At 40.1% G+C, this 14,868-nt stretch overlaps 1 protein-coding gene across 4 annotated transcripts in view; it reads right to left on the bottom strand.

The window, feature by feature from the left end:
* Window positions 1–14,868, bottom strand: part of ANXA5 (annexin A5) — a 28,408-nt gene that overhangs the window by 3,060 nt on the left and 10,480 nt on the right. For 3 of the 4 annotated variants that reach the window (XM_071753910.1, XM_071753911.1, XM_071753909.1), the window contains 9 exons: window positions 11,244–11,328; window positions 10,045–10,139; window positions 8,327–8,440; window positions 5,944–6,034; window positions 4,587–4,666; window positions 4,080–4,136; window positions 3,377–3,470; window positions 1,823–1,918; window positions 1,241–1,299 (listed from right to left, as the gene is read on the bottom strand). In XM_071753910.1, coding sequence (XP_071610011.1) covers window positions 1,241–1,299; window positions 1,823–1,918; window positions 3,377–3,470; window positions 4,080–4,136; window positions 4,587–4,666; window positions 5,944–6,034; window positions 8,327–8,440; window positions 10,045–10,139; window positions 11,244–11,328 — 771 coding nt within the window. The remainder of the gene's footprint in view (window positions 1–1,240; window positions 1,300–1,822; window positions 1,919–3,376; window positions 3,471–4,079; window positions 4,137–4,586; window positions 4,667–5,943; window positions 6,035–8,326; window positions 8,441–10,044; window positions 10,140–11,243; window positions 11,329–14,868) is intronic. The other variant, XM_071753912.1, reaches the window with a different exon arrangement.

Here is a 14,868-nt window from a genome sequence, read left to right as displayed (position 1 = left end):
ATGTTTATAAAAGAAGAAAAAAAGCTTTTAAAAATTAAGTGATCATTTAATCCCTTTTCACTAATTCTCATGCTGACATCCCATCAACACAACCATCTGGAGACAAACGTACTTCAGTGCTTTTCAGCAAGGGGAAAGGAGGAATTCTTCAGAGAAGCTGGTAACTTGAATGAAAACAATAGACTAACCACTTTGATCTTAATTAATATTAGCCACTGGTAGTTAAAAACAGTTTTCCCTGCTTATCTCTTCCTATCCAAGTGATGGTAAAGCCAACAAACACAGCTGTGACACTGAAGGGATTACCCTGCAGAATCTTTTGTAGCTGTTTAAGCCTCTTCCCCTTTCCTCTGAGTTGTTGTTTTTCCTTCTTAAAATGGGGTGGATGGTGCCCAAACATGTTGCAAAGCTTACTACACCTTAAATCTGTAAATATCCATCTCAAAACAAAGAGCATTAGATTTCATTAAATTCATTTCATTCTTTACAAATACCTTAAAGGAGGTTGTAGTGAGAGAGGGGTTGGTCTCTTCTCACTGGTGACAGATGACAGGATAAGGGCAAATGGCTTTACGTTGTATCAGGGAAGATTTAGGTTGGGTATCAGGAGAACCTTCTTTACAGAAAGAAGATCTTAACAATGCTTGTTAAGCATTGGAACAGGCTCCCCAGGGAGGTGGTTGAGTTTCCATCTCTGAATGTGTTTAAAAATTGCCTGGATGTGGTGCTTGGGGACATGACCTAGTGGTGAGTCATCGGGAATAGGGTAATAAGGCTGGACTTGATCTTGAAGGTCTTTTCCAGGCTGAGAAATTCTACAATTCTATGAAATCTGTACAGTCTGCCATTTAGTTTTTGGTCACCTTTACTTCCTCATTATATCCATCACCTGAAGACACTAATATTTATTTAGCTGAAGGTGCTCAGTGGATGTGCCCAGGCATTTTCCACTGTAACAGCCCAAGTCCAAAACCAGCTGAGGAGACCAAAACCAGCTGATGAGACTGATATTTCTCATGAAAGACTTATGGTCTGACAAACTTACAATGAACTCTAAGAAAAACTTATGAATCGTTTGTATCCTCTTCCAGATCTGCATTCCCCAAATGACTTGCAGATGCTTAGTGATAATACTACCTTGGTGGCATTTGCAGTGAAAGAAGACATTAAGAGCAAGGGAAAAGGAAAGGAAATGTAGCTGGGGGAGATGGAAAGTGATATATGGAAAACATGTACGTACCTTCATAGAATAATACAGAGTCTCAGCAAAGTAGGCAGGCACGCTCCGGATGCATTTCACTAAAACAAAACAAAAATAAAAAAGCAAAGGATTAAATTACTGATTGTTACTCAATACAGGGCAATCTTTCACTGTCAAGACAAGGTGTGTGTTACTGGATTATTCCCTCCAGTGTGGACAATCAAGTTATACATTTGTCACAGTTAGTCTGTTCCTCTGCTACAACATTAATACCAAAGAGACTTTGCTAGTCAAATTCTACTCCTAGTTACAAATCTACGGAAAAAATTATCCTAAATGAGATGCCAGGAATACAAAGAAAGGCAGAGTTTTGTCTCACTTTCTGACAGGTGCACATGATTGAACAGAATGCAGTTTGCTAACATCACCTCCTGCCCCACTTCCCTCCCAGGCCCACACTATGAAAGGAAGAATAAAGGCCCATTTGCCAGATATAGAACACAGGTGATTAACCTTAGAAAAGAACCATGTCTTCATGCCACTTCCTACAACAACTGTAATTTAAGAAGGCATGGGAATCAGTGAAGAAGGTCAGTTCTACACCTATTAAGACTTAATTACCAACTGCCAAGAGCAGGTTCTCCAAATCACCAGAGGTTTCACGGTCAATGGTCTCTTCAATTTGGAAGCCAGAAATAGTCATGTATTTGTCAAATACTGCAAAACAGAAAGTGTGGTTATTCACCTGTATAACCAGCATTTCTCCCCAGTACAGGCTAATGCCATCTGCACCTCATTACCCCCAGTTCAAATGTTAGTGTCCATTCATTCTTCCAGGGTCCAGTTATGTGCTCCCCAGTGCACGAGAGAGATGGGAGTAACTGAAGTGAGTCCAGTGAAGGGTCACTAGTAAAATGAAAAGACTGCAGCATCTTTCCTGAGGAAAGGCTGAGAGAGCTGAGACTGTTCAGTCTGGAGAATACTCAAGGGGACATCTCATCAATGCATACAAGTATCTATGGAGGAGTGTAAGGAAGGCTCTTTTCAGTGGTGCCCACTGCCAGGACAAGAGGCAATGGGGTCAGGAGGTTCTCTCTGAACACCAGTAAACACTTTTCTTGTGTGGATGACTCAGTACTGGCACAGGTTGCCAAGGGAGGTTGTGAAGTCCTTGGAGATGTGCAAAAGCTGCCCAGACATGGTACCGGGCAGCCAGTTCTGGGCAGCTCTGCTCAGGTAGGGTTGGACAAGATGACCTTCAGAGGTCCCTTCCAACCTCAACCATTCCATGAACACTTCCAGTGAAAGGGTGCAGGGGTAAGAGGGAAAGGGAAAGAAAGTAAGTTTTAGGAAATCAGAAGTATTTTTCCCAGGGTGCAGCTATCATTTAGCCTGAACGTTAGACCTTGTTAATTACCAACTGCCAAGAGCACTGGGGTATTGGCAGTCTGTTAAGTTTGTGCTCATGAATATCCACAAGCCCTGAGATTGTTATGAAATCTTACATGTCTATCATGCTAAGTAAATGTTGGATGCATCAAAACAAACTTTAGGATTACTTCAGTGCAAACAATGGTAAGAAAAATAAACAAGAAAACTATAAATCAAATTATCTTCAAAAGTCCTAACCAACTCAAAGATTCAAAAAGAAAACCAAAAGGACTTGAGAACCAAAGCAAACTATATGGTCATTATTTCCCATGGTCTAAAAAGCTTGGTAAAACAGATTTACAAATGGGTAAGGAGCTGAGGAAAACATTATCATATCTTTATTAACAGCTGATAAAGTATGAACCTATAAAAGAGTTGATCTTTTCAGGACTGGATCTCTCTCAGATTATGATGACTCACAACAGATCCTCAGCATCCCTTCTACTACCATGACCCCTTGAAAAAGGGGAAAAAAAGTAATAAACATGCATCCAGAAAGGCATACTCCAGCTATCCCTCAGATACATGGCACCACTGCTTCAAGCAGGAGAGATCACCACTATTAGAGGGAAACTGAATTACAGGAAACAAAATTACATGTATTAAGTAGAGGGAAGAATTAAATATTTCTGGGTTTGACAAATGCCATACCAGAAACAACTCTCCTTCTGATTCTACCATCGGCTGGGTAAAACTGAGACTTTGGACAGATGCTTTCAAGCATCCATGAACCATACCACCTACCCCTCCTTAAATGAGAAACGCTTCGGGTTCCCAAGATGGTAATGAACTTTTCTTCATCTGTTCCCCATTTCAGCTCCCCAGCTCTGAACAGAACCTGTTTGAAATTCAAGAGATAAAAAAATCCAGCACATGTTATGTGTCTGCACACCTTGCTGAAAAGCTGTCTTGGTCTCATTCTAAGGAGCATTAAACTTACTGACAAGCTATAGCTGGAGAGGAAAAAAAAAGGAAATAAAATTGCTAGGTATCAAAATTACTCTAGGAAAAAAAATGACAATTTCTGAAATCAAGTAAGGAAGCATTTACATGAGTAATACTGCTTAAGGCTCTAAAATTGACTGTGCACGTAGTTCCTCTCATAAGCCTGAGGTTTTCCAAATCATTAACATCTCTGAGTTTTCCAGCACCATCTCTCAGCATCTTAGCAATCATAACTCTTTCAGTGATCTAATCACTATTTCTTTGAGGCACCTCATAAAGTAATAAGCAAAATAAGATACATGTTACACAGAATTGTGTAAGTACCAAAAATCTTGATCCCAATGTTTCAGGTTTTGACACTTCTTTTGACCAGAAAACGTAGATGAAACAGGAAAATGTATTAAGAAACACACAATTTTGCTCTCACTTTTGAATTCTAGCTGTACACTCCTTTTGCAAATCAACTTGTAGAAATGCACCAAAACCCAAGTCATTCACCCACCTGAGCATCCTGCTCAACAAGAGCCTCATCAACTCCACCATCAGGATCTCTATTTGCCTAAAGAGAATTTCAAAGTGTTAAACAGAAGAATCAAAAGAACCACAAAACAACTTATCTGTTATATTGAGCCTCTAAGAGTTTCTGCAAGAAGTCAGTCCCTAACGGATCTTCTCCAAAAGCATCTTATTTTTCTCTTCCGCTTGTATATGTCTATGAAATCAACGTTCTCTTCTCCTATTCCCTTCCAAATTCCCCACAGCAGACTTTCTGCTATACCCACGAGCATCACAGAAATTTTTCAGTTCAGAGATGTGGAAATGATCCATTACAGAGCTCAAGGCTGATCCTGCAAATGAGGGGAAGTGACTCACTTTCAGAATCAAACCTGCACATCACCAGGTCTACCCAGAATCCCAGCTAAGGAAGCAGAAAGTGACAAGTGTATATCAGACAGGAAAACAGAAGTGAAAATCATACACTCATGCTTGCACACAATGAGATACTGACCTGCAGCAGGACCACCAACAGTCTCTGAAAATGGCCTGATGTTTCTCCTGTGATCTTATCCTCTAAGCTGGCCTCGTACTCTGCAAAAGAGCAATATCCATTCACCACCTTACCGACTTCCTGACTATTTTGAGGTGAAAGCAAGAAAAAGGAAAAATTCATTTGACTCACAGGTTGTAGAATAATTTATCAGGTACAGCTTTAGCAACTAGGACATATTTTGCTTTCACTTATAAACTAATGTGATTGTGAAAGAGGGGAAAAAGATATCATCTCACACCTAGTACCAGACAATTACTCAAAATATTTTGAAATACAAGGTGACATGCACGGAATCAGCTGTTGAAGGAGCTAAAGAAGATATATGGATTATCTGGAGTTATGCTAAAATAGAGCAGTTATGCTAAAATAACTGCACAACAGCTGTGAGCTCAAAAAATCATAATGCTAATAAATTTTGTGCTTGGAGACTCAAACTTTTTTTGCCTCAAACTTTATTAAAACATAAGAATTTCTAGTGTGGCAGGAATCTGTGCAGAGGTAAAAGAAATGTGTTGAATCAAACACTGCCTTAAAAAAACAACCCTACAATCACAGGGTAAAAACACATCACATACTCTTGCAGACAATCAAAAACTGTACCTGCTTTAGAGCAAATGCATTTGAATAGAACACTGAGTAAGAGGCAAAAAACCCCAAACAAATCACATTTTTTTTTTAACATGAGACCAGTTTTCTAGTTTCCAATTACTAAAAATCTCCTTTCAGTCAAAGGGATGAAAATAATGGACAAATGAAAGAAATGCAAGTGAATGAATTCTAACTATAAAGGCACAAAATACCAGAGCTTGCAGTCATAGTTCTGAAAGAAAACTATTTAAGTTTTGTTGTAGAATGTTGGAGAATGTTCCCGAAAAGGTAGGGGGTGTGACCCCTTTGCCGTGCCCAACCCCATGTTTGAGGGGCCAATCAGATCGGCCCATACTCCTGTGCTACCTGCACCAGGGATTCGCTGTGCTACAGGTAAACACACTGGGTGTCCAATAAAACGTTGTGTTGTTGTGTGGTGGCGGGGGTGTGGTCACAGAAACACCATATAAGTGAAAGGTACTGCGCAACAAAGTTGAAGCTTGTTTACCAACCATATCGGTTGCATTAGTTTTCCCTCACCGTTTTCCAACAAAGTTTACAATCCAAACTCCAGTTGCTTTAAACACAGAGCTTTAGAACACAGCAGAATGAAATGCCACTTTTTGGACACATCTATTCAGTTCACAGATAGGCCTTATTTGGAAGATGAGCTAAAATCATATCAACAGCACTTGACCCTAGATCTTTCTTTTATACAGAACTTTACCTTGTTGATAAACTTGCTTAATTCTCCTCACTTCCTCAGGTGTTCTGGAAGCAAGAATTTCAGTCAACACTTTCTCATTGGTTCCTGCTCCCTGCAGGGGTACAAGTATAAATCAGTTCATGAAGTAACAAAAGGAAAACAAGAATCCCCTTTCACAATCAAAAGCAAGCATCAGCTTATACACTTTGACCACATAAAGAAGAATTTTTTCTTCATCCTGGTATATTGTGGGAATATTGGAAATAATTTCTTCTAGTTCCGGCTTGAGTGTTTTCAAAGCCAACCTAACACTTCAGAAAGCCTCACTGATACAGGATTCAGATGAGCTCTTTCAAGTTCAAGCATACCCAGATACACCTTCATTCTTCACTAACACAGTCAATGACAATAACTGAATTAATACAGTAACAGTTTCCACCTTAGCTCTAGCTCACATACTGTGTCTCATCACCTGCTACACAGATAAACACAGAGCCACCCAGCAAGGATCTTTATCTTGCTGTGAATTGTGCTCTGTTAAACCCACAGTCTCTTCCACTGCAAACACACAATTTATAGTAGAATTGTAACCTAGATAGTTTAAGCTGCTGCACCCTAATTACAGCAGGCACAACAGGCACTCTTCACTTTTACAAGGATAAAATTTACAAAAGCCAAGCCTGTATCTTGTTTCCTCCAGTCTGAGTCTTTGTAAGAGTAAGCCATGGCTCTTTACACTTCCAAAGAAGTCATTTCCCAGATATAACACTGAAATACAGTACTGTGTATTTTTTACTTCAGTCTGTTATTTACAACCCTTCCTCTAAGAAAAATCCAAATACTGACTGCATAGAAAGATATTCAACTCTATATGAAGCTAAGCAATATAAAAAACTGCCTAGGTCATGTAATAATTTTCAATGTTCTTTCAGGAACACACACACACAAATGAGGCAGGCAGAGTCACACTAGTTCTACTCTAAGCAGCAGCAGTGAAAACTGATAGGGCAATCTTTAGCACAGACTTAATGCTCATAGCTGAGCTGTTATCTTTCACTGAAGTCTCTGTTATTGCATCATCTTACTGTTGATATCCACCATAGCTGAACTGTCACTGGTATCGACAGCTTTGCCTGTGCAAACACATTCTCTAAAGTCCTATGATCTTGTGTTTAATACAATTTTTTTAAGTGACAAGAACAAAACAATGCTTGTATCACTATCACTATTTTTCCTCATTCACCCATCTGCTCTGTCATTTCCCTGCCAGCCTTTGACTCTTAAGTCAACAAGAGGAGCATGGAAATACATTTTTCCCTTTTAGTCAACAAGACCTTTATCAGTTTCTTTGTCAGGTGCCACCTCCCTTTCCCTTACTGCATAGAAAGATGTCACAGAAAATTTCCAGGATTCAAGTTTCTGCTTTCCAAGGTAGGATTTGTTGGGTCATGGGCTCATGAGCTCTCACTTGCAGAGTTGACTCAAGTCTACACATTAACCAGTTGGTTATCAAGGATCTTGGGAGCTTATGTCTAAGTGTCACCCAACCAAACACTACCTGACACTAGTCAAGTTCAATGTCCTCTACTTTAATCAATAGGTCCCATGAACAACCCAGGGACATCCAATTTCTGAATTTCCACAGGCTGATGATATCATCCGGGTATAACAGAGGGGAAAAAAAGCATAGGAACACATGGAAGAAAAGAACACAGGTAATACCTGCTCATAATTTTGGCAGGCACCAGTTTACACAAGCAAGCCCATCAATGTTGGGGTTGCTCTGTAATCCATAAGGGGCAATACACACTCTAGCATATAGAACAGTTAAAGAAGAGACATACAAATAACATTACACTTTAATGCTGCAAATTTGTTCAAGGCATTTCATTAGGTTTCACAGCTAGGCTGCTCGCAGCAGAACAATCTAGTGTCCACTGGACTTCAGCACTGCACTGTAGCAGCAAAAAGAACTTAAAAGCAACATGACCATCAACTCACTGTATCTAAATCAGAAGGAACAAGTCTTATGCTATGTAGATTTTAATCTCCATCTAGAGACACTGTTCTCTTAAGATTACAAAGTTTCTCATGAAAGCAATTTAACATATGCAGAGTAGATCTCTAAACTACCCGAGTTATTAGCATGAACAAGAAACCAGACAAAACCACAGCATTAGCAATAACAGCAGATTAGCATAACCCTTCCAATTGAGCATATTTGTAATTTCTAATGTTAGCATAACACTTCTAATTAAAATTAAGAAATATATATAGGCTATTACTGTTCACATTCCCCTTATCAAACGAAGTTCATTCCTAAAAAAACCCATGAAAAACAAAAATCAAATGAGCAACAGGCATTTCATATAATGTATTAATTTCCATCCCTCACTCCTCTTACCTTGATGGCATGCTTTAGAGCATGAGCATCAAAAATATAGGTCGGTCTCATCAAAGATACCATCAGTGTTTCAAATTTGCCAGTAAGTTCAGACTTCAGGTCATCTACAAGATCCTAAAGCAGAAGAAGCAGTGTTGTAATGAACAAGAACTGACCATTTGAAAAGGATGTGTACATGTCTGCAAGCCAGAAGACTTGAGACACATCACAAAGGCCAAGAGAGAGGGCTTCTTCATTTAATTGGCACCTGAACTAAAGCAAATGGAGCCAAGTAAAACAGAATCAAAGGATACATGGTGTCCTGGTTTGGGCCAGGATAAAGGTGATTTTCTGTCTTGTACTTTTGCTTTTAGCTAAGTCTCTTGTAAGTAGTTGCACTTGCTGAAATTAACAGCAAGTTTCTCAGACAGTGTGTGTTTCTAGGACTGGTAACACTTGATGTTTAGAGTTACTGCTAGAGACTGGTGTGCAGAGCCAAGGACACTGCTCAGCTCTGAGGAAAACATAAAGAGGTCCCACCTGCATCCCTCCTTTGGGGAGGAACGGACAAGACAGATGCCAGAATTGACCAAACAGAGGATTCCATCCCATACACATCATCCTCAGTATAAATTTGAGGGATCACGAGGGCCAAGCCAGATTTCCAGCTTCCGGCTGCCTGCCCTTCCCGCCTTTCCTGCCTCCCTTCCTTCACTCAGCATCCTGGAAGGATCCCATCCGTTTGCCTGCCTGTGGTCCTGATCCGTGCCAGCCCACATCTGTGTGTTCCTGCCTCCAGCTCCCAACTGCTGCCGACTCCAGGAGTCCAGCCTGGACTTTCCCAGGGCTGCCCTGCAGCCTCGGTGGTGACGTGAGAGCTACTGGGGGGAAGAGGGGAGGAATGTGGTATCCCTTTTCTTGTATATTTGTATATATTTAGTAGTTTTTATTATTTATCATTACTGTTTCATTAAAGTTGTGTAGTTTAGTTTCCAACCCATAAGTCTCTCTCCTTTCTTATCAGGGAGGAGAGAGATTAATAGAGAGCGTCTGTTACTCGGTTTAATTGCCGGGCCAGTGTTAACCCGTGACACATGGTCATTTAGGAAACCTGAAACATACTGTGATTTATTTGACTTTTCAACATAGAAATTCTTTGAACTTAAGTTTTTTAGTGCACTTGCTGTGTGAAACAAAGGTTCCCCAGCCAACATATCGAAGGAATCAACAATGCTGGAAGAGAGAAAGAATTTGTCTGTTCTTTGAACTCAATTAAGGTTTTATCTACCTTATATTTTGTTTTGTTCTCTCCTTTGGTATTAGGCTGCTTTATTTCTGTCACATTTTCTAGCTCTAGAAAATTCTTCTTCAACTACCATATCACATTGCAGACTTTGCATCAAAATACTTGATGACTCCTTCCATCCCAAGAATGAGGCCAGTAGTACAAGCATACCAAGAGGTAACCATAGGAGCTTTCACACAAAAACCCATTACAGACATATTGGACCGAAATACAGAAAAAGGAAGTAACCACCTTTCTGCAAAACCCAAAAGAAATAATCCAACCTAGACAGCAATTAAGGATACAGCAGGGTGGGGAAGAAGGGGACGCAAAAGCAAAACCAATTTTCTTCAAAGGATCCTTTTATAGGGATCATGATGAATGTGCCTCAGTTTTAAGTAACCATTATAAGCCATATTCAACACATTTCTAGAGATGCTTTTCTTCTTCTCACCCTGCCAAATAAGGTTTTAAAAGCAGATGCAATTTCTTGACGCTGACTATTGTTTCTGCTGGTGAGGATCTTCAAAATAGTTTCTTCATCAGTCCCTGAAGTTAGAAAGAACAAAGAGTTACAAACACATGCTAAAAAACAAATAGCAGTGGCATGAAGTCAAAAGGCAGTGAAAGATGCTTTGATAATAACAGCCTACTGAAAAACAGCAGAAGCATTTAATAACAAATGTCACCATACCCCAAGCTAAGCCACTAAGTTTGGTGTTGTGCTATTGCAAAAATATGACTGAGGGGCCTGCATGCTGTTCATGCTCCATCAGTGCTCTGTTCCAGACACCACTCCCAGTGCTTCAGGAACCAGCTATAACATTTAGTCACAGTCTGTTTTCTACAGAGAAGCCTTGCATTTCAGGTCACCAGGGGATTTACTTTAGAATAAACCATCTGCTGACTCCCAATAAAACTCAGTCCAGCAACCCCAAACACCCCAGAATCCAGAAGTGTGGAATTATCCATTTTACAGATGATAGTTTGCAAGGTAGCCCTCACAGTACAGCATCCTAGTAGCCCCACTGAATATGTCTACAGGCTGCAGTATATCACATTTCCCTTCTTCCCTTCCTTCTGCTTCCTCCTGCAGGGAGCCTCAAAGAAAGAAGAAAATTAGGATTTGTTCTTGCAGGGAAGTTTGGGGTCAGAAAGCTACAATATGAGTTTACAGACCACTTGTTAGCCTATACTTATGCTGTGATCCTGTATTCTTTGTTTACTCTAACTGTAAAGTCCTAACATAGTTCCAGACTGAGGGGGCTGCCTCACATTTTCCAAGCCCAGAGCTCCTAATGTTCTGTCAGAACTCTCCACCACAGTTGGCATCTGTACATCCACAGTCAAGCTTACCGTGCAGTAAAACTGTGCACAGAGAGGCCTGTGGAGTAACAGGTTTTAATGGTGAATGTGCAAACCACCTTCTTTTTTCTCTTATGCTAACCTAAAAGTAAATATCCCTGAGTGCAACACAGTCAAAATTAGGACACACCCAGACTCCTGCAGCCCTGGGGTTGTCATTCCATGGCTTGCAGATGCAAGTCCTACCCTTATAGTACAGTACCCTTGCAGTATTAAAAAATCCATTCAGAAAGAATGTTTACAAAGCAGTTAGAGCCCTTTAGTCTTTGTAAATTAAATTATTCTTACCCATTCCCTTCATGGCCTTACGAAGAGCTTCTGCATCAGCTCTGGCATCAAAAGGAGAGAAGGCTGTCACGGTGCCTCTTGTGTTCTATAGGGAGGGGAAAGAGCTCAGACTAAAACTGAATCCACAATTCAAAAGATGACTGAAATTTTTTTTGCAATTGCCTAACTAAATAGCAGCCTGTGGGTATTTAAATAAAGGCCTCACTCAAAAGGTACTTCCATGGTTTTACTCAGCGGTACACTTGCTATGTTCATATATATATATATAGAAACAGCAGTTTGTATCATAGAATCAGAATAGAATAGAATGAATAGAATAGAATGTAGGAATGGTCTTCACAACACTGGAGCCTGAATGCAGGAAAACAACTAAGAAATTGTCATTTCTTAGAGTAATTTGGGAAATCTATGCCAAATCCAATATGATAGAAAAGCTGTACAAAAATCCAAGAAATGTTTGGAAATAAGAACTTCCTCTTCTCAAGAAAAGCCTACTGGAGCTCCCCACCAGTACCACACTGGTATTTCCCATCATATTTCAAATGAGACCTAGTGAACTCTGCAATGTTTCATCATATTTTTCATCATGTTTCTTTTGGCATAAGCAACTTTTCACTCAAGTGATCCAGCTACATTTCTCATAGTTTACAGCTAGCAAGAAATATTAGTTCAAACATAAGGATAAAAGATCAGTCCATCCAAACACAAAAATAGTTCCACTATGTTTCCACTGACCATGTCTCTTCAGGGACTTTCTCTTTTGGTCAAACACAACAGGATATTAATTGTCCTTACAGAAAACCCTTGTCTTTATTTAAACGTGGCAGTTCAAGAACCTATATATGTAAAGCACACCAGTTATTTTACAAAATACAGAAGTCAAGCAACAGCCAAATGGGGAAACAGCTACGTTTTGGGAACAGGGAGGTTCTTCTAACAGCTGAAGAAGAGAAATTTCATGTAAGCACCACTGCTCAAAAGTAGTAATCAGCACAAGCAGGGCCTTCATCCACTCTCAAGAAAGGGCATGAAAGGTGGCACCAGAATATGTCCCAGGCAGCACAGCCACCTGGCCTCTGTGATACAGCCTTTCCTACAATTTAGCAATTTCAGCCACACAGTGTCTTGGTTTTAAGCCAATGTACTCACCCAAGATAGGTCAGCCAAAAGAGCACAGAGAGAAAAGAGCTGGAGAGCACTAATTAGAAAACTGCTGCTCTCCCCTCCACTGCCACTGCAGAAGCAGTAATGCTCGATGTCTACCTGGGCCACATTGCAGCAAATCAGAACACAAAGTATCACGGTGTTGAATAGCAACAACAAACGTTTTTCTGGTAGATGCTTTTCCATATCCAGCACACGTCAGAGGTACGACAGTTCCCCTGTAGCATTTTACTTTTCTCATTACAGCAATTTTTTAGACAGTACTTCAAATACATGCACAGCAATATGTACTTACTGTCATTTTCTTAGCTAATTCCAAAGGCTATAATCAAAAAAGTCTCAAGGATTTGAGACTCAATTTTGTAAATCAAATTTAATTATGTAACAGAGATAAAGACTGTAAAAGCCCTTGCTTTCCCCCTCCTTCCTTACTGCCACACCAGCCAGCATAGGGTTATTTAGAATTACATTTCCTGCTGTTCTGTTTCATGCCATCTTAACATAACTATCATTATTGAACTACCAAAATTCTCCTTTGGACATGACTAATCATCAACAGCTCTCAGAGGAAACAGTTATTGATCTTTAAGTTAGTGTTTTCCTTTGCTTATCTTGTTATTAGCAAGAGGAATTCCCCTTCACAATTCCTAGGTCCTGTAACAACAGCCCAACATTCCTCTGTGGGTGTTTTAGACAATATCCATGTGAACATTAAATGCTGGATGAAATCTCCCACTTTTGTCAGCTAAGAATTCTTTCATTACTCTCTTTCCCAAAGCACACTGTGGAAAACTTCAACATACACCAAACTTGAGCAAGTTCCTGAAATTCTTTTGGCACAACTGTAGTCCAAGTTTTCCTAATCACTATGCACTATTTGCATTGCAGACATTTCCTTCTGATGCATAGTGTTTACTGAATTTTGGCTACTTACCTGTCATAACCACCCTCAATAAGCATTTGAGTTGCACGTAGCTTGTAAACCAGAAGTACTGCAGCAGCTCTGTCATCCAAAATATTAAAAATCTCCATCACTCTGTACCACAAAGGCAGCAGCTGTAATGGCAGAACCTCCAGCTACACCTGCTGCCTCTGATACTGTATGCTGGTGCACAAAGAGCACAGCCACAGCAGCAACTGCTAGGGCAAGACAAGCCTGAATACAGCTTTGCAGGCCTGGGCAACAAAATCTCATCAGGAGAGATGTTTTTAACCAACACTTCAGAGCTATAATTATTTCTCCCAAGAGACAGTGATGCTTCTCAATTTGATGTCATGCAGCCACAGAGGCCAGCAACAACATTATCTGTAAGGTCAGCAATATCCACTCAATAAGACTCCTTTTGATTTTTCATACCAAGCACACAAAAAATTTCCCACCCACAAGATTCCATGTTTAGCAGCTGTTAAATACAAAGCATTCCTTATCAGCAGACAATACTTGAGACGATTCAGACTTTTTCCCAACTAACCTTACTCTGTGCCCACTCACAGTGAGTTCTTTCCAGTCAGACATCCCATGGAAAAAGTGCTTTCCTCTTTCACGATGCTGCTCTGTAGCAGTAAATATAGGGCCCCATCAATTTGCCACTGAAGAGCCCAGTGTCTACTGCAGCAAAGGTGGTATGTGACTATTTCATTAAAGAATCCCTCTGTTTACAAGATGGCACAGAAAAACAGTGGAGTGGTTAAGAATGGAAATGGAGGATGTTTTCCAGCAGGTTGACAGAGTGGATGCTATTTACAGAAGACAGAAGAGGCCAGAAGGTCATGTGCTAGAGTAAATGAAAGACTGCCTTAATGTTTCTTATACAAGAACTGCCATCTTGCAGACGAAGCACAACACAGTGTTCACTGGTAAATCTTTGGCTTTGCAGCCATTAAAGACCACACAGAGATCCCAGTTCAAATTGTGCTTTAAAACTATTATGTAGGAAATATATAACTATGTCATAACTTCCTACTGAAATTTAAGGCCAGTAGGATGCAAATTACATTGTGAGTGGATGGGTACAGACACAGAACCAATAAAATGCACAACTAAAAAGATGTCTCTCTAGGTTTAGTAATGCTTCAGACTGCCCACTCAAATGAAAGGAATAAGCTTTGCTTAGCAGACTATTCACATCTACCCCACTGAATTTAAACTCCTGACAAAAAGTAGAATTACACAACATCTGTGTTGAACTCTGAGTCAGTATGCCATGGAGACAGCATAAGCAGGGAGGAAACAGAAAAAAGAAAGGAAGAAAAAAAAACCCAACCAAAAACGCAAACAAAAGAAAGAGGGGATGGGAAAAAGGGAGAAGAGTAAGTAATAGCAACATGTGAACCAATGTAAGGACCTTTGCAAAAACACTCAGAGTAACCTCAACAAAGAGCTGCTTAGGACCGGATTCTGAAAAAGCATTGTATTTTGGAAAGCAAGACATAATCCTATGAAACACCACTGGAACTGGCA

This window comes from Heliangelus exortis, chromosome 10, assembly GCF_036169615.1.
Source record: "Heliangelus exortis chromosome 10, bHelExo1.hap1, whole genome shotgun sequence".
NCBI classification, from domain to species: domain Eukaryota; kingdom Metazoa; phylum Chordata; class Aves; order Apodiformes; family Trochilidae; genus Heliangelus; species Heliangelus exortis.
Note: the sequence above shows the minus strand (reverse complement) of the source record. Positions and strands in the feature narration are given on the sequence as shown.